Source organism: Schistocerca gregaria, chromosome 2, assembly GCF_023897955.1.
Source record: "Schistocerca gregaria isolate iqSchGreg1 chromosome 2, iqSchGreg1.2, whole genome shotgun sequence".
Taxonomy (NCBI): domain Eukaryota; kingdom Metazoa; phylum Arthropoda; class Insecta; order Orthoptera; family Acrididae; genus Schistocerca; species Schistocerca gregaria.
Window position 1 is genome coordinate 60,129,662 of NC_064921.1, and position 23,993 is coordinate 60,153,654.

Consider the following 23,993-nt stretch of genomic DNA (forward strand, 5'->3'; position numbering starts at 1 on the left):
TCAGGGAACTATACTACACCTCCCAGGGTTATAAGCGATTGTTAAGTGTGTTTGGTGGTATATTTCTTGATAGTTGTGATTTATCACTGAATTTCACAAAAATAATTTCTCCATGTTCTCTCTTGTGCTGCTGCTGCTGCTGTTGATACATAGAGTTATATGTAAATTAGCACCATAGCTGCTGGTAAGAAGATAATTTTTGCTAACACAGAATGTTTCCTTTGAACATTTTAAGGTGACTTGTATTGGACACACATAATTGAGATATGTAGCTGTCACTAGTGAAAATTAAACAGTTTTCTGATATACATACATCATATTGCAGTTGACAGACTTTTAGCATGTTTAGAAAGAAACTTCCACATGGGAAAAATATATTAAAAACAAAGATTCCAAGACTTACCAAGCGGGAAAGCGCCGGTAGACAGGCACAATAAATAAAACACACACAGACACAAGCAGACATATTTAGCCTTTAAATATGTCTGCTTGTGTCTGTGTGTGTATGGATGGATGTGTGTGTGTGTGTGTGTGTGTGTGTGTGTGTGTGTGTGTGTGTGTGTGGGCGCGCTCGCGCGTGTATATACCTATCCTTTTTTCCCCCCTAAGGTAAGTCTTTCCGCTCCTGGGATTGAAATGACTCCTTACCCTCTCCCTTAAAACCCACATCCTTTCATCTTTCCTTTTCCTTCCCTCTTTCCTGACGAAGCAGCCGCCGGTTGCGAAAGCTCGAAATTCTGTGTGTGTGTTTATACTGAAAATTTTGCAAGTATCTGGAGTGGAGATGGATGATGTGAAAATTATACTAAGAGCACTAAAGGAAGTATCAGAGAAGCAGAATGTGTCTACACCCTTGCATGCTCAGATCTCACAAGTAATGGTGCATTTTCCCATATAGACATGTATATGTTGTGATGATGAATTCTGCTCCATACTAGAATGCTGTGGCTCTGTACTGAATTCCAAAAATTTCTCTGCCGACCATAACCTTCACTTTGCATCCTATGGAAACATACAGTGCCCCCTTCAGCAAATAGGAAGGCCAGAGTGCAATAGCACAGTCCGATGACATGTCTATGGGGCCTGACCAAATCCATAGTTGGATGTTGATCTTTGCAGTGGAAACTTCACTTGTATTGTCTTCATCTTGACAAGAAGAGGAATTCAAATAATAGTGGCTTCAATATACTGACAGTGATGCCTTCTTGCCAAATAAAGACCCAGATATTGTAAACATTTGGAGGACACTCTTAGTGACCAAAGTGTAATTCACCCTACTTGAAAAGATCATTTACTGTCTGCAGTGGTGTCTTGAATTAGAGATCTCTCTTCTTGACTGCAGTGAAATTTCCACATGTTACGAACTATGACCGACCACGTGTTGTGCATGCAAACTGCAATTAGAGAAACTTTTCTACTTGGACACCATTTAATTCTTGTATTTACCCAGCATAATAGTGTTCCGTTCTTCATGAATGGGAATTCTAAGACTGCTTGCCAATTTTCATCCAAAAACTCTTTGTCGCTTTGTGTTTTCTGGGCTGGATAGGGGCCACTTGCAGCAATCCCTGTGTTCAACAGAACTTTAGCATGCAGTCATTGTTTCTGCACGTGACTATATTTGCAATTGCCATCATCACTGTTGTATGTAATGAGTTCTGATTTGCCCACAACAATCCTTTATGCATGCCTACTGTTGAGCACAACTTCGAGAAGCTATGAGCAGCATACAAAACTTGGACTTTGAAGTGCGGATATGATTTGTTCCCTCCAAAACCCTTTTAACGACCTGCAGACGCATCATTTCACCCGTCAGACTGACATCTACTCAAGAGATGATCTGTTAGGTGTTCATCAGAGTTCATCAGTTAATGTGTATTGTGCTTTCCCATATGCAGAATTTTCAACTTTCCATCCATCGAAGGACAGTTTTAATATTTTATGGTTAAGGTGGGACAGATCAACAGAAAATAACTTCCTAGTACATAAATGTATAGTGAGTTAATAAATTCCTTTTTTTCAATAAATACTTTTCTTGCTATTTCAAGTGCGTATTATATGTCCTCTCCACATAGGGGTTCATGAGTTATTTTACTGCCTAATAATAGACCTTATTTACAAGCTTTAATGTTTGATTTCCTAATCCTTTTCCCTCAAGCATCACTTCATTTAATTCGGCTAAATTCCATTATCCATGTTTTACTTTAGTTGATATTCATCTTAGAGCCTCAGTTCAAGACTTTATCCATTTCAGCTACTGTCCATTATTCTTGTTTTACTTTTGTTGTTATTCATGTTATAGACTCAATTCAAGACTTTATCCATGCTATTCAATTATTCCTCCAAGTTCCTTGCTGTTCTGGTAGAATTAACAGTGCCATCTACAAACCTCATAGTTTTTATTTCTTCTCCTTAAAATTTAATTCTCTTTCCAAATGTACCATTGATTTCTTTTATTCTCACTCAGTGCACAGACAGAATAACATCGGGGATAGGCTACAACACTGTGTTGCCCCTTCCCTTTCATGTCCTTCACTCTCATCACAGCAGATGTAAATAACCCTTTGCACACAGTATTTTTTCCCTATTACCTCCAGGATTTCAAACGTTTTATTCCAGCCAACTTATTTGTAAACTTATGTAAGTCTTCAAATTTTATATAGGTTTGGCTTTCTTTGTTTTGTAAGATGAGTCATATGGTCACTGCTGACTCACGTGGTCTCATATTTCTCTGGACCGAAACTGTTCTTCCCTGATCTTCTATCAATGTTTTCATTTTTCTGCAAATAATTTATCAGTATTTTGCAGCCCTGACTTATCAAACAGTGGTTCTATAATATTCACATTTTTCAATTATTCTGATGGGAGTGTCGTCTACTCCAGATTCCACATTTCTATTTAAGGATGCGAATGCTCTGACAAATTCTCAAGTCTCCAGTCTCATTTTATCTTCTCTTTCCTTACTATTGCCTTTAAGTTCATTTTCTTTGTGTAGTCTTTCAGCCTCCTCTTCTGTACTTAGTACCAGCCTATCATCCAGGCTCTTGAAACTAATGGAGGTATTTATTCTACAAAGTCCCGTCTCCCCATTAGGGGCGTCTACCTTTCCTATAGTAATTCATGCTTTTACGTACACATTTTATCTCTCTTCCCCAAACCATTCCTGCTTTCCCATTTGTAATTCTTCAAACTATTTTTAAACATCTGTATTTTATCTGCTTCATTAGCTGTGTTTTATATTTTGTCCTTTCGATCAGTGAAATTCAATTTCTTGTGTTTTATTCGATTGGGAGAATAGTGGGAAAATGCGGTCTACAGAGGAGATTGCTTTCAAATCACTTGTACAAAGGCCTAACATCTGTTTTTGAATGTGTACAGAGAAGGGCAGCATGAATGTGACAGGTTTGTTTGACTCCATGAGAGAGTGTCACAGAGATGCTGAAGAAACTGAACAGGCAGATTCTTGAAGATACAAGTAAACTATCCTGACAAAGCCTACCTACAGAGTTCCAAGAACCAGCTTTGTTTGATGTCTCAAGGAATATAGTACAACCCACTGTTTATCGCTCAAATAGGGGTTGTGAGGACAAGATTAATTACGTCACACACACAGACATTTAAATAATATGCCTTTCCCGCACTCAATATGTGAATAGAATGAGAAGAAACCCTAATAACTGGTACAATGGAGTGTACCCTCCGTCATGCACTTCACAGTGGTTTGCAGAATATAGATGTTGATGTCTGTTGGGTCTTGTCTTTTATCCTTATTTGGTCATCTGCTGCCTTCACTAGTTCATCTCTCAAAGCTACCCATTTATCTTTTGTTGTATTCTTTTTCCCTCTTTCATTTGATAGTTTTCAAATGTTGCCATTGAAAGTACATACAACATCTGGGTGTTCCAGTTTATACACTCTGCATCTCTGTAATTTCTTACTCTTGTGCAGTTTCTTCCGTTTCAATCTGCAGGTCATATGGCCCCCCAGGCTCTGCACCTGCCTTTGGAATTGTTTTACAGATTGAAATTTGGTTTCTGACACTCTGTTTTACCGTTACATAATCTCACTTTTGGTGTCTCCAGGCCCCAATCACATGTTAATTTTTTCACGTTCCTGAATAAAGTGTTAGCAATGATTAAATTGTGCTGTGTGTCAAATTCTACCAAGTAGTCTCCCTTTTTATTTTACTCCCTTTCCCCTGTTTGTTTTCTAATACTGAATACCAGGCCACCACCAATATTAATTTTTTTCTGTCATTTTGATCTGAAATATTTCTTTTGTCCACCATGCAAGCTTTCATTATCACCTTAATTTGCAGAGTGGTCATACATACATGCACTTTGTGCTGTGTTGTGCGTTCGAAAATTTAATCGGCATTCTGTTCTAACAATGTTGTTATTAAAATTGGACGAAAGAAGTGAGTGTTTTAATGGTATCATTCCCACTACCTGCATATTGGACCGCTGCATTGTATGATTAACTCAGCTGCTGATTAGTCAGCTTGTAGATTACCAAATGATGAACTGCTTGATGATATCTGTTGTTTAGTGAAGAGTTACTTGAAGTAAGGGTTCAAGAATTCTGAGGCCTTTGCAACAAGGAAACAAAGAAGATATTTCAATATATTTTCACAAGATTTCTGTCATGGTGAAGGTTTTCATAGAGCCCAGAAATCGGTATTCCAAGCCTACTATTTCAACCTTATACATATGACAAGCTGTATTACCACAGACAAATATTTCTGTACTGAGTGAATCTTGTACTCACAAGTGTGCTGCTCAGTTAAAGGTATGTGCCTGGCACTCTCACACAAATCTTTTTGTGGGTCATCTGTCAGAATGCTCCCTGTGAGCACCAATTTGTAACTCTCTTATTAGATAAAGATTTTTTAATCATATTTTCGTGATAAGGATTGTGGCAAAACATGGCTTTCTAATTCTTCTTCAACCTGTTTCATGTAGACCCTTTCCACTTCAGCGTAATATCTGTCTCATCCCCTGTGATGGCTCCACGAAACCTGTTACAATATGGAAGCCCACGGACCTCAACAATACAGGGTGTCCCACTCAAAGCTCGCTGATTTCAAGGACTCTGGAGAGAAACCACAGCATATACATCAATGAACAATGCACCACATTGCAGAGCATCTGAAATAATTTATATTCCCATGTCAGAAGTACCAAGTATCGTCACCTGAGTGCATAGTGAAGTGAAAATGGCGACTCCATAGCAGCGCACACAAGCAGTAGTGTGGTTTGCAGAAACAAAACTGCTGATTACTAAATTATCGTCGTGCATATGAATGTGGTCCACCTGATATGAAAACAATTAAGGAATCGTATAGGAAGTTTCTGGTAACAGGAAGTGTTCTGAAACATTCTGGCGGTGCACGTTACGGAGTTTTAGAAGAGACAGTTGGGGACATAAGACAAACATTTCTCAGAAGTCAGTTCGTTGAGCATCTAGGCAATGTGATGTACCTTGATCAACATTGCATCATGTTGTTCACCAGCATCTTTGTATGTGTGCTTACAGAGTGAAAATTCTGCAACAGCTGACGCCGAACGACAAAAAGTTTGCTGCGGATATGCTGCAGCATATTTATATGGATACCAGCTTTCTGGAAAGATGTTTATTCTCAGATGAGGAAACCTTTCATCTATCAGGAAGGGTTAACAAGCATAATGTTCAGATTCTGGGTTTGTAAAATCTGCACATTGTCATTGAACATGTTTGTGATAGCCATTTTCTCTTCATGCGACCATGCTGCACTCTGGCGACAATACGTGGCACTTCTGACGTGGGAATATAAATTCTTTCAGATGCTCTACAATGTGGTGCATTTTTAATTGTCATATCTACTGTGGGTTTTTTCCCCTGTGTCTTTGCAATCAGGGAGTTTTGAGTTGAACACACTGTACTTCGCTGTCTGCACCTTGCCTCTCCCGTTCAGTCTCGAAACAACTTTGGATCTCACGTTCCATTGTGGTGAAGGACTTGCAGAGGGCTTTACAGGTGGGTGGTTCCAAATAGACTGGTCCGTAGACAGACCTCCTTTGACCTTTCGCACCCTATAATCAGCTACGAAGGTCCATTTCTCATTAATACTCAATTTTAAGTTAGAGTGGAAGTAATCCATACGAGAACCATGGCTTTAAGCAACTTTTATTGCCCATTGAAATGAGGAATGTCATCTTCAAAGTCCTTCCTAGTTTTCCAAAAGCACTTGTCAAAATGTTGGTCCATCCCACGAAATATCCCGCTCTATTCTCTGGCAAATTTTGCTTCTAACCCTTGTTGCGTGGTCTGTACCTGTGTGAAAGGCCCAACCATGAGATCATTCCTGTTCACAAACCTGTCATGTATCAGACCAGTAGGTAAATCCTGTGGATTTTAAAGGACCTAAATGTAGCAAGCATAACTAGTCTTGTCATTGTTGGATATATCCTGTCATATGTTGATGGTGTTAGGACAGCAACCAGCCACAAATTTACTTTCAGTTTCTTTATTCAAAGGGTACCGTTACCGATTTCGACTCATTGTGATTCATCCTCAGACGGTTTACACGCTTTCTTTATGACAAAACTACACACCACGTCATAAAGAAAGTGTGTAAACTGACTGAGGATGAATCACAATGATTCGAAACCAGTAGCGGTATCCTTCGACCAGCCACGGACTCCATCATGTCATCAAATGACAAAATTGCATATCCTGTCATAAGTGGGGATGCAATGTGTTACTATCATCGCAGCTGCTGGACACGCTTTATCACAGAGACAACTCTAACCAGCCTGTTATTCGTAAGGATGGCACCAACTCCAATGAAATTGCACTTGTGAGAACTGTTCCTCCAGGACACACTTTCCTTCCCAAATCTCCCTTGCCTCCTTACTGTATGCGCCTCTACACTGATTGCCATATTTTTTCTGCCCAGCTTCCTTCCCTCCACCAGCTTTTAGTTCACTTCTCACTTTTCTTGCCTCGCTCCCTTTTGCACCCACTGTTGATGTCGATATGAAGATGGAGTGGCACTGGAAGAAGTGAAGTTTAGATGCAGATAAAACAGTGATACAATTATAGGAAGAATATCAATTTTTTACTGTATAATGTAATTGGATAGATAAAAAAACCTGCTCACCAATTGCAGATGTCAATGCTGGGCATTGTGGTTATGACCTCAATCATAGATGCATCAAAAGGAGGAGAAAAATGTGGGTAAGAGGGGGTGTGATGACCTTCTAATTGAGTGACATGTCCACAGTGGCATTGGGCAGAGTTGTGGTGAGGTTTGGTGCCAATGTGACACCATTAACCCATTTACGCCGCCACATGAACTTCTTGGATGTGCCCACCCACCCACCCTCCCGCCCCCCTCCCACAGGTGTTGACACCTTGCTGTTTAAAGCATTGTCACAGAGTGCCACACTTTTTCCCTTAGGAGACGAAAATTATACACAAATTTCAAACTTCAGTGTTGCAATGGATGGGAAATGGAGTTTTGGAAAAATGATCCTTTAAATCTGTTGCACATTGTATTATTTGGACTGGTATGTAAAAGAAAATTAGGCTTCGCGAGTATGCAGGTAAAAACTGCATATGTTCGTAATGTATTTCAAAGCATAAACAATGTTGATAAAACATACATAAGGGGGACAGAGGAATTATTGTGCTGGAGTTTTGTTACACACTGAGAGTTTACCTGCATACTGCACCACCATTTGCTATGGTGACAGTGATGTCAGCGGTGCAGAGAATCGGTGGTGGCAACAGAAGTACAGTTTTTGTGGAGACTGTAGCATTGCACGTTTTGTCTCTTAATGCAGACCATCTATGAGTGAGTTCTTGTACCACCCTGGTAACCGTTAGTCTTTCTTCTGAGGTTAACTGCAGAGAATCGGATGCACTGGCTTCCTCCCAGGGTGCCACACCTCTTTGGTTTTGGAGGCATGTTCCTCACACAGGAACTACAGAATTTGTCACTATTAAGTTTCCTGGTAAGATCGGCTTAGTGTGAGACCTGTGACTGACTTTATCTTTTGTCTTCTCCACTGAGCATGAAGAACGGCTTTGGTATGACTTCCTGCTTCCCCCACCCAAGAAGACACAATCATACAACTATATTCCCCCCCCCCCCCCCCCCAACAGCTAACCATTAGCCATGTGTTGCTGCCAGTTCCTCTCCATCGTCTCCCTTGCTCACATCATTCATTAATTGTTTTTCCTTTTCTTTTCTTTCTTTCTTTCTTTTTTTTTAATAAAAAAAGGTCTATGAACAGCTGTTGACCTCAATATCACAATGTATTGATTTGATTGATTGATTTCTTTGTTAAACCGTGAAAAAATTTTCATTGTATGGATTTTGTCATTCAGAATTGAAAATAAACAGCTCAAAATTACTTTCTAACACAATTTCTTTTAATCTTGTTTTGTAGTCTTAGCTAATTATTATTTGTATATGTATTACAGAATTTCTTAATTAGATAATCTGTTTTAATTCAGGTACCCCATTTGCCATATAAAAGCTTTTATTTTACAAATAATATTTTAGTTTTGTTTTGAAAGAACAGATAATATCTATGTCTTTTTATATGTTGCGATAATTTATTATATAATTTGATGGCACTGTACAAGAAACCCAGAGTTTTAACTTAATTTTTTCTGTGCATATGGAAAGTACATTTCTTTTAGTTTCATAATTATGTACTAAACAGGTTTTAAAATAGTAATCAATATTTTTTTCTTTTTTTACTTGCATAACACTCTGAAGAATATATTCTCAAAGGGCAGTTAAAATTTCTAGCATTGCAGTAAGCCGTGCTGCCGCTCTTGGTCATGATACGTACTGCTCGTTTCTGATTGAATATTTTTGCTTTTCACTCTCCAGAAAATTACACTGTAACTAATAACAGAAAGAATACAAGAAAAATATAGTGATCTGATACATGAAATGTTATATACAGATGTAAGAATTTGATTCACAGATTTCTGTTGCTAAGTATTTTTACACGCGCTTCCCACTTTGAGAGTGAGCATGAATTTTTAGAAATGTTGTGCTTTTCACACATTTTATGAATTCATTATTTGTTTTCAGGTTGTGGTAATCTGGTTTTTTGTTTACTTGGAATTTTGTAATGTTTGTTTTCTTTTTATTAAGTGTGACTTAATTGTTTATTTCCAGCTTAGGTACACTAAGTGTTTTTTCAGCTTTCTCTTGGTGCTTCTTGTGACATGTCAGTGATCAGTGCACTAGTGTCATCTGCAAACAATTATTGTTTGCTCATGCTTAATGCAGTGTAGGAAATACATTTTTAAATATACAGAGTGATTCAGATGCCCCTATATATGAATTTTATGGAACCCCCAACACCTCCAGAAAACACAGAGATTTTCATATTCTTGCATTTTCTTCATATGCTCGCTACATGCAACCTATTGGTCCTACAGAAAAAAAAAAAAAAAACAAGAGGACCTTTTTGTGGAAAAATAATGTAATTAAATTTTGTACTGTGATAGGTTTTCGCTGGAGGCCACAGTTTTCGAGTTATTCAAGAAAAAATTGTTGAAGGTCACTTTTGTTTGTTTTTCTTGGATAAATTGAAACCTAAGACTTCTAGCGAAAATATATCCCAGTATAAGATTTGACTGCATTACATTTTGTAGAAGATGACCTTGTTCATTTGTTCTGTAGGACTAATAGTTTGCGTGTAGCGAGTGAGAGAAAATGAAAATTGAGTGTAGTTTTTGAAAACAGTGCAGGTTGCTTAAAACCTATAGGTATGGGCAGCTGACACACTCTATATTTAGTGTTACGTGATATATATGTGTAATTTTAGTTAACTGTACTGTATTGCAGAGATTACTGGAACCGCTCTTTCACCATCCCCTTATTCAGAGTTCGTCTAGCTTATTTGACAGATTTTGTGATCAACTGTGTCGAATGTTTTAGTTGGATAGAGAAATATACCTGTCATATAGTCCAATGCTTTTAGAAAATTTTGTGAGATATGCTGTGATAGAAACCAAGCTGGTCATTGGAAAGTAGTCTTTTTTAAAATATTTTTTTAAGTAGTTCATTAGTCTATCTTTCAGAATAGTTTCTATTATTTTTTGAAGCACATTAGTAGTGAGGGTGCTCTGTAATTTTCTATAGTTAGAACTAAAATAAATGAAAGGCTACACGACCACATTAACAGTTTATTGTATTCCATTAAAAAGACCCACAGCCAGTTTCGAACCTTAAAGGGCCATCCTTGGATGCATTTGTGCATGAAAGAATTATAGTTTTCGATTTTTTTTTTTTTTTTAAACTTTCACTGCAAATGCTATTCTGTGATCGCCATTGTTTTAAATGTGTGTGTGTGTGTGTGTGTGTGTGTGTGTGTGTGTGTGTGTGTGTGTGTGTGTATGCATGCGTGCGTGCGAGTATATACCTATCCTTTTTTCCCCCTAAGGTAAGTCCTTCTGTTCCCGGGATTGGAATGACTCTTTACCCTCTCCCTTAAAACCCACATCCTTTGAACTTTCCTTCTCCTTCCCTCTTTCCTGACGAAGCAACCACCGGTTGCGAAAGCTCGAAATTTTGTGTGTGTGTTTGTGTGTTTTATTATTGTGCCTGTGTACCGGCGCTTTCCCGCTTGGTAAGTCTTGGAATCTTTGTTTTCGATAAAGACTGTAAGTATATGAAATTCTTGACCAGTGACAAATAGTTGGCTAAAGGATGATGTCCACAAATTTGTTAATTTGACCATTAAACATGTCTCATGTATCGTACATAACAAAATTCCTTCTTTTTACACAGAACGGCAGAAACGTGTAGTTCCTAAAGGCGAAGAAGCCGAAAAGAAAGATGAAGAAGAATGGCAGTTAAAGGATGTTGTTTTCGTCGAAGATGTGAAGAGTGTTCCTGTTGGTGAGTAATATTTGACATTAAAGACTATGTTACACAACTTTTATAAAGTTTATTCCTGTTATGTAATTTTTTTTAAATATAAAAATTGATATTACTGTTGCCAGTGAATGGGGAGAGATAGGTGTTTGTTTGGGTTGTGGCAAATTATTGCTTAATACTGGGAAGAATCACAAAACTGTGAACCGAGCGAGGTGGCGCAGTGGTTAGCACACTGGACTCGCATTCGGGAGGACGACGGTTCAATCCTGCGTCCGGCCATCCTGATTTAGGTTTTCCGTGATTTCCCTAAATCGTTTCAGGCAAATGCCGGGATGGTTCCTTTGAAAGGGCACGGCCGATTTCCTTCCCAATCCTTCCCTAACCCGAGCTTGCGCTCCGTCTCTAATGACCTCGTTGTCGACGGGACATTAAACACTAACCACCACCACCACAAAACTGTGTATATGGGAGGTCATGCATCTTCTTTGTCCTCTTGAAAGGTTTGTCAATGTGTCAATCTGCAGAGTTACACCGTGGTTTGGAATCCATGTTAAATTGCACTGGCTAACAAATGAAAACAATTTTGAAATGTTTCCTGCACTTATGAGTCAAATCTTAATGATTTTGGATTGAGGAGAACGAATATGACACTGAAGAATTTTCCTTAGCTCTAGTCTCCGTGATACACAATAGATGGAAGTGTTTCATATTAACAGATTAAGTGAAAATTATCATTTTTAAATACAGATGCTAACAACTTTGAAAGGATATTCGAATTTTTAATTGGTAGTTGCATTTTACAAGTTCTAAATTCCTGGAAGAATAACCTCACAGATGGTTGGATCTGAAGAGAATCATGGTGGCTGCATGAGATCATAATCTTGTAGCTTGCCTCTTGTAAGAGAGTTTTGGAGCGTCCCTCCACAAAGACCAACAGTAATCCGCAAGCATTGCTTCATTCCAGTAGCCTTGAAATCTTTTTTCCATCACAGAAATGTCCTGATGAAATCTTTCTCCATGTTCACTACTGACAACTCCGCAACTTGGAGGAATTTTAAGGGACATGCTGCATCCAAGATTATGGTATTTTTGCAGGAGCACTGTCAGCAACTGGGTGTATTTATGTCTTTTGTTGCCTAAAAATCCATGAACTACTCTCTTGAAAGCTTCCCAAGCTTCCTTTTCTTTCCCCTCTAAAACTTGGTCAAATCCAGGATCCTTTCCAAGGTCTCGAATTTGTGGACCGATAAAAATACTTTCCTTAACTTTTGCCTCATTTAATTTCAGAGATTTCACTATATACTTAAAGGCTCGTCTTCCTCAATTCATATTGTTGACAAAATTTTTCATCAAACCCAGCTTCATATGCAAAAATCATCAAACCCAGCTTCATATGCAGGATTTGAAGAACAATATCTTTCAGGTCCATGAGAGGCTCGGCAACGACATTTTTCTTGCTAGGGTTAAGATTTCTTGCAGGCCAGTCTGCTTTAATATAATGCGATTTCTTATCCATGCTGTCTTACCATACATACCAGCAGCGATGTTTTGTGTACCCGAGTTGCATTCCTAAGTGTATGACAATGACTTTTAGATCACGGCAAATCTTCTATTTTTGATCATGATATTTGATTGAGTCAAAGAGGGCTGTCATATTTGCATGTCTCCTTCACGTGAACTACATGACCAACAGGAATAGATGAAAGATGGCTGTCATTGTGAAGCAACAGAACTTTCAAATTAAGTTTGGAGGAGTTTATGAATGGCCTCCATTCAGTTGGATCATGGTTCAAATTCAAAGATTTCACCAAGCCATTAATGTCTCGACAAAGAACAAGACTGTTTTTCTTCTCTGAAAAGGGAAGCAGTTCTGTGTGATATTTTCTCTACTGTGAGACTGTGACATCACTTTTGAGAAGAATCATTCCATTGCTGTAGTAGATACCCAAGCATTTCTGCCTTCTCCTTTGACAGGTCAAGGTCTCTAATGAGACTACACAATCCTGCTTGACTCAGTCTGCGTGGTTTATCATCTTTTCCCTCAAAATCAGGGTCTTGGAATGTGGAAGAATTGTTTGGTTCTTCTCCTTCTTCTTGTTCCACACTGTCTTCATTTTCAGGTGAAGTACGAACTGGTAAACTATCTGAATGCTGAATAGGTCAATTAGCGTATTGAAGATTCAGGTATTGAACTGTTCCTTTCTTCATAGGCTACCCTGCCTTTATAGGTGGAGTCAAGCAGAAATGCGAGTCACCTTGTATTGTTTGTAGGCTCCTGTCAAACCATAGGCACAGCAAAAGCCATAGATCATTTCTTGTTTTTCAGCCATTCTCGCAGTGCAACTGAACATACATTGCCACTTATATGTGCAGCCCAAGCCATGTCCCCCCTACTTTTATACTGAAATAATGCTGATAGGAAGTCTTCACAAGAGACGTTAAATAGTGTTTCTGTGAGCAAAATGTTATTTCACCACAAATGTGACAAAAATTATTCACCTTATTTACACATTTTTGTGGATTTTACATTACAAAAGCACTCTCAAACCAGAAATTCTGCTTTAATTATAGCAGAAACTAAATGAAACTCATAGTCACAGCAACAGTATCTATGTTTATGACTTACAAACAGCTGAAGAGCATTTGTGTTTTGCTATCAGACAGGTGTGGTAACTCGTAAAATAAAATTTCCTGCAAACTAAAAATGTTGACTGTAAAAATGAAATGTTACTTTATTTCCAAAATAAGAGCTAGTCTGTCATTGTGGTGGTGATTTTTTCATTAAGCTGATGGAAATACAAAGGAAGTAACTGCTTTTGAGCCCGAAACATTTTCATTGTTCACCAGTGTTATACGTTATGGATAAGTTAATAGGTCGGAGGAAGGCAAAGGTATACCACCTCCAACCATGCCTAATAAAACGCTTTGATTGTCTGGGCCAATCTTCAGAGGATGGCTGGGTTTGTTTGACCTCACTAGATACAATTGTTGTGTTACCTGAACATGTTTAGTGACTGCATGCAGATGTTGTGTGGCCCAAATATGAACTCGGTTAAAAAAAAAAAAATTGCAATCAGCAGAATATATGAGTGACCCCTTCATCCTAGGGTCTGAGTGACCTGTCTTCCATTGTTAACCTTTCCCACTTCACCCCTCTCTTCCTCCTTACGGAGGAAGGAGTTAACAGTTCCAGAAGCGAGGGTAATGCCATTGCTTCCACTTTCATGCATGTCTCTTGACAGTACTAAACATTTTGCCATATGAAGGTAAGTAAGTACGGTTGTCTTCAGTCCAAGGACTGGCTGGATGCAACTCTCATACTAGCCTATTCTGTGTATACATCTTCATTTTTGCTTAACTACTACAACCATTTGAACCTGCTTACTGTATTAAAGCCATGGTCTCTCTCTCTCTCTCTCTCTCTCTCTCTCTCTCTCTCTCTCTCTCTCTCTCTCTCTCTCTCCAATTTTTAACTCATTATATGCTATGATCCCCCCCCCCCCCCCCCCCCACTCTAATTTGATTCAGTAGCTCATCATTAGTTACTCCTTATACTCGTCTACACATCAGCGTTCTTTCTCTGGCACCACATTTTGAATGTGTCTGTTCTATTCTTGTCTGAACTGTTTATCATCCACATTTTACTTTGTGCAAGGCACACTCCATACAAATAATGCCAGAAAATTCTTTCTCACCCTGGTATAAATATTCAAGGTTTAAAATTTCATTTCTTATCTGTGAGCTTTATTTCCCTTTCCAAACTTCGTTTTGGTGTCCTTAACTGCTTGCTGGATGAACAGATTAAATAGCATTTTCAACCATGGGTTCTCTTTCATGTGATTCACGGTTGTAGATAACCTTTTGCTCCTTGTATTTTATACCTGCTACCTTCAGAATTAGAAACGATAATCCAGTCCACAAGGTCAAATACTTTACTTAAGTCTACAAAGATATAAACATTGATTTGCATATCGTTAACCTATCATGAAATAAGAAATTAAACTTGCGTTTTTCTGAATATAACTGACACATTTATTTTTACAGTGTTACGAAAAAAGTTATCAGATTTTCCGAGCCAGAAATTTCGGGTTGAGGCATGTCCACCCAACTGACCATAAATGTAATATAATTACGGTTTGGGATAGTCGTGTGCCACCATTATAGTGGCTGAAGCGTGGAATAAATCTGCCTGATGTGGGGAGTAAATCATTTTTTAATTGCGACAAGTGTGCATAGGAGCTGTGCAATGGTGGCATGTTGGGGAGACATGCCAGAAACAACTTTTCAGTAAAGTGACAACAATTGTCCGAGTACAACAATTCAGTTTTTAACCTTAGAGTGACATAAGCAGACCTAACAGAGAACAGCATTTATCAGGACAAACAGGGCAAAGCAGAATTAGAAACCAATTTAAAATGAGCGTAGGGTATGAAATCGGAAAGTGAATCCCCACACACACGCACACGATTGTAGCTCCTGAGGTGTAGCAATTGCCACCTGTACATGTGGGGGTTTGCAGTGAAATGGGTAATTGGACTTACATGAGACAGCCTTAAAGTAGAATATAATATCCTGTTCTGGCATGCCATTTGATGTCTTGATATTCATACAGCTGATTTTCTTTCTCCAAGGATCCTTTTAATTCTCCTATAGGCACCATGTGTCTTTCCCACACACATGCATGCATCTAAAAGCTTGCACTTCCCACTTTTTGCTTCCCACTTCGCTATTTTGCACTTCCGTTTTCTGTCATCAGTGTTCCCGTTTGTATACTTCATTTGCTGCATTTTCATATTTCTACTTTCATTAATTAATGGTAATATCTTCTGTGTTATCAAAGAATTTCTACTGATCCTTGTTTATTAGCTATTTGAGCCACCACTACCTTCAATATTTCATCTCTTCAAAGTTAACCAACCATCTTCTGTTGTATTCCCTTCCCTTGTTTGTCAATATTTGCCTTAATGATATTTATGAAAGCCACAACCACTTGCGGTTCTATCAATTTAGCAAGCTCTGCACCTACTTAATTTCCTGTCTTTCTGCAATTCATTTAATTTTAATCTGCAATTCATAACAAGTAAATTATGGCTGGACTCCACTAGCCACTAGCAATACTTTGCAGTTTAAAATCTGGTATTGAAACCATGTTGTACTATTAAATGAACCGTCTGAAAGCTTCTGGAGTCTACAGGTTTCTTCCACATATACCACTCTTCTTTCGTGGTTCTCAAACCATAAAATAGCAATGATTAAATTGTGCTTGCTGCAAAATTCTACCAAGCAGCCTCTCCTTTCATTCCACAATGAAATTTTCGTCTCCTGTCGCTATGTGAATGATTTATTTTATCTCATGATACATTTTTTCAGTCTCTTAAAGTGATCTGCATAGCTAATTCACATATTAATTAAAAACGTGTGCAATTTTTGTGTATGTTCGCTCCCTGTCTATGTTGGTTATTGATAATATCTGCACTATGTTGCTCATAGTATCTTAATCTTATTCCCATTTTCTTATTATTAGACCTATTCCTACATTATCCGTATTTGCTTTTGTGTTGATTACCCTCTCCCGTCCTGACCAGAAGTCTTGTTCTTCTGCCACTGCGCCTCACTAATTCTTACTCCATTTATTACTTTATGTATTTTGGAAGTTTGTTGTAGTACTCCCTCTGTAGAAAGACAGCAGTGAAGAAGTATCAAACGGTAAACAACAGTAGTATTTTCATATGTTGCATTACCTGAAATATGTTATATTTTGCTGCAAGGTGAGGCTTTCTGCATGGAGATGACTAATACCAAAGTGGCAGTTTACACAATTGGGTAGTGGCAAAGTATACGGGTTAGGCTCTACAACATGAGTCAAGCAAACTAGTTAGTGATATCTTGGAGGGCTGTTATGTACTGTGTATTTTTATCAACTATATGAAGAGTTAATTTGAAAATTTTGTAGACAAAATTTTCCTCGTGAAATGAACTGCTGCACTGTACTGTACAATTACAGACACATTTCAGAGCCCTTTGGTAAATAATTGTAGGGTACTTGTAATGAATCATTATCGGATGTCCCTACCTTTTCCACAAGAAAGGTTTCCAATATCATAAAACACAGTTACCAGTTCACCAATACTTTTTGTTTAATGAGACTTGTGTTCCACCCGCTTGTTGAGTTTCTATTTGCACTAAAGTGTTCCGTGTTTTTCCATGTATCAAACTTTCCTGACTGATAGGTAGTAAACATGTAACTTTGGCTGGGTCTAGTGGACAGTAGGGCAAGCTTTTGAAATGTAATTGTAATATCTGAATTGCTGATTCTTGATGTTCCAACAGTAACCCCTCTCTCATCATTTAAATTTTATTACAATTGATTTTTATGTTAAATAATAGAAAGGAACACCATATTTCTTCTCAGCAGTGGTGTAATGCTCTTTTCCTCTTGTTTTGAACAGGTAGAGTGCTGAAAGTTGATGGAGCCCATGTAGCAGTGAGATTCCCAAGTAATAAGGACACCAAAGAAACCAAAGAATTGTCCAGTGATGACACAATCAATCTTCTTCAAGACTGTCGTCTTATGAGGAAAGATGAACTTCAAGTAAGTTTATTATTAATTATTCAGTATTTATATTATGTAATTTTCTAAGAAGCTAATTGAAGAATTATTATTATTTCTCACTAGTGTAGTACTGATAGATTCAGACTTCTTGAGCTTTTTGTGCAAGTTGTTATCTGATTTAATTAATAATAAAAATGAGAAGTTAGTCACTGATCTTAATTTTAGGTTATTAAGTCCGGAGCGACATCTCGCGCCCCCGATTGCTTCCAGCGCTTCCCTAGGCGTGTGAATGTTGCTGAGGGTGGCCAGATACTAACGTTGACTGTTGATGGAATTGGTAGGAATCTCAATTTTATTGACAAACTGAGTTGCTGAACACATTCCTACATTTAATAAATGATAAAATTCTAATTTACATGTCATATTTCTTTGCAGGAATACACGCTGTCGTCAAAAATAATTCTAAACTCAGCTATGTCATTTACAACCTTAGCACTGGACGAGCTGAACAGGAGAGCCCTTTTCCATCAGATACAAACTCCTTTTTGGGCTTGGATCCTCAAAATATAAGCCTTATCAGTGCAGGAGAGGTGAATATATATATATGGCTTTGGTTTGTGTGATGAGAGAAGTTCCCTGTATCTTTTATGACTAGAATGTAATGCAGAGTTTTTCACAGCAGTTGTTTGAATCCATAAGTGTTCTTGAGAATCTGTTGGCTTGGTATTAGAAGTACTGAATAGTCTATCACAAAACTATTCTAAAGGAAAATGTCCAATATTGTATCTTCAAGAACTGCTAGTGACGTGCAGTCCTTTATATGACTGACCTGTCATGCTAAGAAGAAATAGCTAAATTTAGGGTAACTAATTAATAGTAATCTAAAGGTTAGTCTGGATGATAATGTGAACAATATTTCAATAGTGTTTTATCAGCCATTCCTCTCAAATGGTAGCTGTGGAAGCAATTTCATAACAATACTTGTTGTCTGATGTTTCCTCTGTGCTTGCACTTGGTGGGAGTTTTGTTTTGCTTTTATTGTGTGTCTTTTTGGTTCTCGTAATTTTGGTTGTAGGGTAACACACACAATGGAAGACATTCCTTGTTTTTATCTTACTATTCAAAGAGGATGCAAGCAACGAATGTTAATTACATTCATGTCTGTAGAGAGGTATCACTGTGTGCTCAAGCAGCAAAACTCAAAAGATGAATTGAAAACTCTGTAAGTCCATCTTTATCCAGGATATTTGCTGGACTTTGGCTGTTCAGTATTAAATGTCAAATTAAAACACCTTCAGACATCTCAATTTACGGTTGTATTTTACTTTGGCTTCCAGTTTCAGCATTACAGTACACCATCTTCAGGCTCTCGACCGACGTTTAGGAAAAATCCCACCTCTTGTACAATCGAAATAGGGGCCAACATACAGTCAGTGGTATTCATAGACTTCTTTTTAACAAAGCATTGAATATTAATTACACCCGTGTCAGTAGTATCACTTGCAAGTGATACTCAAAAAGAAGTCGGCGGGTACCAGTGACTGTATGCTGGCCCCTATTTTGATTGTACAAGAGGTGGCATTCCTCATATGTGTCAGTCAGGGGCCTGAAGACAGTGTAATGTAATGCTGAAACTGGTAGTAAAAATAAAATAAAACTGAAAATTTAGATGGCTGAAGATGTTTTGATTTGACATTTTATTTGAATTGAAAACTTTCATCTCTAATTTCTCTTTTTTTATTGTATAATTCTGCAATAGAATAAATGTAGGCAGCATGGAAATTAAAAATTGTGTAAGAATATATGTTGTTCTGATGAGTAGAAAAGTGATAAATGGATATTTGGGAATATATCTTGATCTTATCCGTATCGGTTTTCGTGAATATGCTGCCAAGGGAAAATAAATTAGTACACCATTTTAGCGGTTTCCAGTTCACTTAAAGATTTATTGTTACAACAGTACATATGGAGTACATGAAATGATTACATTTACACATCAATAGCACAAGCATTTCTCAGGTACCAGGTGTTAACCAATGCTGAAAGACCCATAGTAGTTCAAGGTGTAGCCTCCACAGGTCGAAATGCAGGCGCTGGGCATCCAGTTGATCATACAGATGGCAAATACTGTGCTGGGATACATTATACCACATCTCCTCAATCTGATCATGTAGTTCTGCAAATGTTGCTGGTTGAAACGTCACATGGGTCACTCCTCGTCCCATCATATCCCACATGTGCTCGATTGGAGACAAGTCCGAAGATCCTGCTGGCCAGTGAACTTGCAGCATGTCTTGAAGATTATGTTGAGTTTCACTGACAGTTTGTGGGTGAGCAATATCCTTGTGGAATAACACATCAATTTTGTGTTGCAAGGATGGCAGAAGAGTGGATCTAATAACATTCTGCACATACCAAGTGCTGGTTAGCATCCCATCCAGAAACACCACCATAAGGTTTGGGGTGGGGCTGTGTGTCTTGGGCAATTGCACTCTATTACAGGCAGAATCTGCTTTCATTGCTGAAGACCGCAGTGTACCATTCTATCTTCCTAGTGATCCTCCGATGGTGCCAATCAAGCTATGCATGTCGATCCTGTGGTGTGAGTGGAAGATGAGCTAGAGGTGTGTGTGGCTGTAGTTCCACTGCTAATAAGTGGTTCGTAACAGTTTGTGGTGACATGCCTGTGCCTACAAGCCCTCCTATGTATTTTGTATTAGCAGTACAATCTGGTACTGCTGCCCATACAATATGTGCGTGGATGTCCAGAATCTTGTCTATGCATGTGAGAATGTTCACGTGACCACTGATACCAGCATCATTGCATGACTGATGCAGGACGTCCAACTTGTAAATGATTCTCTGAAAGGACCATCTCGCCGCTCAGAATTTGATACCTTTCAAACTTGCTCTGTTAGCTGTGGGAAGCATGAGAGCATGGTTGCCTGCATGCTTCACAAGCTTCTACCATGGTGAGTCTTCTCGCTGTGAACATTTCCTATGAAGAGGTTCTCTTGTAGCTATGCCAATATGCCATCTGTTGGCAGACAATGTTGAACTGTTGTAAGTCCATCTACTATGCCCTTGGTGGCATATGCCGTCTTGCAATAAAAATAGATGTCTTATTTCCAGACCCTACTAATTTTTTTTATCTGCAGTGCATATCTGGCTGAAGGTATGCATCAAATGCTCACATTTTTTAAGTATGTGGAAATTTTCTTTCTGAGCTTGTATACAAAGTAGGTGTATTGCAACAAAAAATATTAGTTTACCACTGAATCCCAGTGAACTTTATCATGATGCGCCGTAGCTAACATCTGTAATTGCTTTTGGTGCACATGTGTGAGCAATCTAAATTCAGCAAGAAATCTCTTCAAATCTTCTGAAGAACGTAGCACAACAACCTTAAAAGTATCTCTCATGCGTACCAGACAAAATCAGTAGGAGGATTCTTAGCGTTACTTCTAATATATCCGATCGACCTACAGATCAGAAGAAGGTATGCCGAATATTGGCTCTGAAAGGACAATTTTGGAAAGCTAGGGAAGTAAATACTAAACTAACATTCACAAGGAGGAGCTTAAAATGTAGATGACTGATGAATGACAATCTGGGACACTACCAGTACGAGGGAGGAGGAGTGTGTGGTATTCTATCAGATGTTGCAGAACATGCATTGTCATAAAATTTCTTTGAAGGGCATGATCTACTTCCTGATGGGACATGGACCATATTGATTTTCAATGAGCTACAACCGGAATTAAAAAATCTTTGCAGTAATTCCCGCAGTTTCAAGTCCACACCAAGGAATTTATTGACAACTTGCTCCTGTTGTGCCATTGATTTCGTGAAAAAAATTTAGGCAAACATCTGTGTGATATTGTTGATTACGCTAACTTATATATTTAGCAGCCTGGTATCTGCATAGGATCTGTGTAAATTTTATTTATTACCAACTTTCTGATGTTAATTTTTCATTTATTAACCCGTTTTATGACCATGGAGATTTGCTCCTCTAGAGGTTTGTCTTGCAGAACTAGATGTGTAAAATGAAATGTGTTCGAATATGTGTGAAATCTTATGGGACTTAACTGCTAAGGTCATCAGTCCCTAAGCTTACACACCACTTAACCTAAATTATCCTAAGGACAAACACACACACCCATGCCTGAGGGAGGACTCGAACCTCCGCCGGGATCAGCCGCACAGTCCATGACTGCAGTGCGTTAGACCACTCGGCTAATCATGCGCGGCTGTAAAATAAAATAAAAGCTGAACAATGACAGATGCATTTGTGGTGAACCAGGACCACCTGAACATGTAATGATAGTATCTCAATCGAAGGCTAACAGCTGATGCAGATACAGACAACAGTTTAACAGACCATAGTTTGTATGTAAAAGAGAAACATGCAGTGGTCTGAACAGACGTATCAGATAGGACTTTGGTACAAAACAATTTTCATTTAACATCAGCACTACGTAATGAATGTGTTATACCCCCCCAATGTATCAGGATCCTCAATTCTTAATGCCAACAAAGGGCTGGAAGACAGTGTGTTACATCAGCAGTGTCTGCAGAGCATGACAAAGAAGAGTACGCCAGTTACATCCAGTGGACGACACCGACATGCCAGAACATGAGGATCAGTGTGAACGTTGTTCGAATGAGGGGGGCCAGATTCTCAGACTCTCCGACTCTGTGAGCCAGGGGTGCTACAGTGCTTCAGATATGTAGACGTGGGCTGCAGTTGGTGAATTGTGATGTGGACATCTCCAGAAGTAGATAAGAGAGGAAAGAGAGAATGAGATTGTGGAAGACAAGGTATTATCTAATGACAAACTGATGTTAAAAATAATGACCAGAGGTACCATTAATGGTGGAATTGCCTTTTCAAAACTTATTTATAAGGTGGTGTACGTTATGGCACCAGGTATGACATTGTGGAGTCATTCATCAAAGTCATCCGCAAACGATCGATGAAAAAGAATTTCGTGTTATTCTGTAGAGCAAGAGTTCCCAGACTTCTTGTCACTGTGTCCCACTTGACATTTCTAGAAATTTAAGCATACCACTCCAGAAGGTTGTGTGATGACTGACTACAGCAGGGGTGAGGACCCGATGGTATGGAGGGAATAATTTTTGCCCAGTGCTGGCAACACACACAGTTTTGCCATCATGCCTATCAACTACTGTGTGTGGCAGAAATGTGACACACACAAGTAATAAGGTTTCATGGTAGCACCACCACCCCCCCCCCCCCCCCCCCCCCAAAGTCGTTTATGGTCGCATGTACAGATTTGCAGCAAGTAATGTGAAATTAAATTATGGCAGTTCTGAAACAAATATTCATTGAGTAAGAGAGGAATGACATTTTACATATTTATTAAACTTGCACATCACAAATAATGTAAACGAGTTGTCCAAGAGAGTAATAAACTGAAGATGGAAAGTAGTAAACAAGAGTCAAGAAATTGCAATCAAATCGAGCTTTGGTGGTAAATCAGACTTCAAAATCAGTAATTAGTTTTCTAATGAAAAAACCTATACAGTACATGCTTTGGTTAGAAGAGTGTTGCTGTTTTATCTTTTAATCAGAGTTTCAAAGTCTGGCTCTATTTAGCTCAACTTAACTCTTAACCTTTCTTCAACAGTAAGTCTGTTTCAGTATTCACTTTTTGAAGTACTTCCACCCCGCATTCATGTATGTAAGTAGTATCAAATGACATTCAAATTCGGATTGCTTGTCTGAAAAGAGAAGGGCATTTTTTATTTCCCTCTCAAAAAGAAAGTTTTCTTTTTGAAAGCATCTTCCACCGAACTGCGCTAGTCAAGTCGATGAAAGTGTGTTTCGTGATTACTTCTTCCAGTACTTTTTGTGGGAATTGATTTCTTATCCAATCATTTTTGTGATATCTTTGGGAAAATCCTTTTCAAAACTTTTTTGAAGGCCCTCTAAATGTATAATAAAGTCTCAAACTAAATCTTCCATGGGAGTTAGTTCACTGTCTTCCAAAAATCATGTAAGAGTAAGTAATGCCAAAAAGTTATTGCTCAGTACTTTTGAGCTAAAAGCAATCAACTTTCTTTCAAAAGACAATATTTTGGTAACCTGCTAAGACAGTTGTTCTGACACATCCTTGTAGACCCGTATTGAAAATGTGAAGCATATTAAAGACATCAGCTAAATAAACCAATCTTTATAACACCGATCATCGAAAAAAAAAAACTCATGTCATTGTTTTTGTCAGTGATAAATAGAAAATACTTGGCCCTCAGGAAACAAAAATCCCATCACAACTAGAGCTTTCTCTTATCAAAGCAGGAAATTTTACTTAATCTTAATATCTTTCTTGTCCAAAAGGTAACACATTAAATTGGATCTTAACATTTCTCTTAAAAAAAAAAAAAAATCGAATTAGTTTAATCTTAATTTTTCCTGACCAAAGTAACACTTTTAACTAAGGCTTTATCAAAAGATAAAACATGCATAAATATCGTACAATAGCAGCAACCCTCACAATGAAACACCTGTGATGTTTATAATAG

At 38.2% G+C, this 23,993-nt stretch overlaps 1 protein-coding gene across 6 annotated transcripts in view; it reads left to right on the top strand.

Moving 5' to 3' along the window:
• LOC126336313 (E3 ubiquitin-protein ligase UBR5) overlaps nucleotides 1-23,993 on the top strand; it is a 322,944-nt gene that overhangs the window by 77,522 nt on the left and 221,429 nt on the right. For all 6 annotated transcript variants that reach the window (XM_049999857.1, XM_049999858.1, XM_049999854.1 and 3 more), the window contains exons 10-13: nucleotides 10,802-10,912; nucleotides 17,341-17,483; nucleotides 17,670-17,781; nucleotides 17,880-18,034. In XM_049999857.1, coding sequence (XP_049855814.1) covers nucleotides 10,802-10,912; nucleotides 17,341-17,483; nucleotides 17,670-17,781; nucleotides 17,880-18,034 — 521 coding nt within the window. The remainder of the gene's footprint in view (nucleotides 1-10,801; nucleotides 10,913-17,340; nucleotides 17,484-17,669; nucleotides 17,782-17,879; nucleotides 18,035-23,993) is intronic.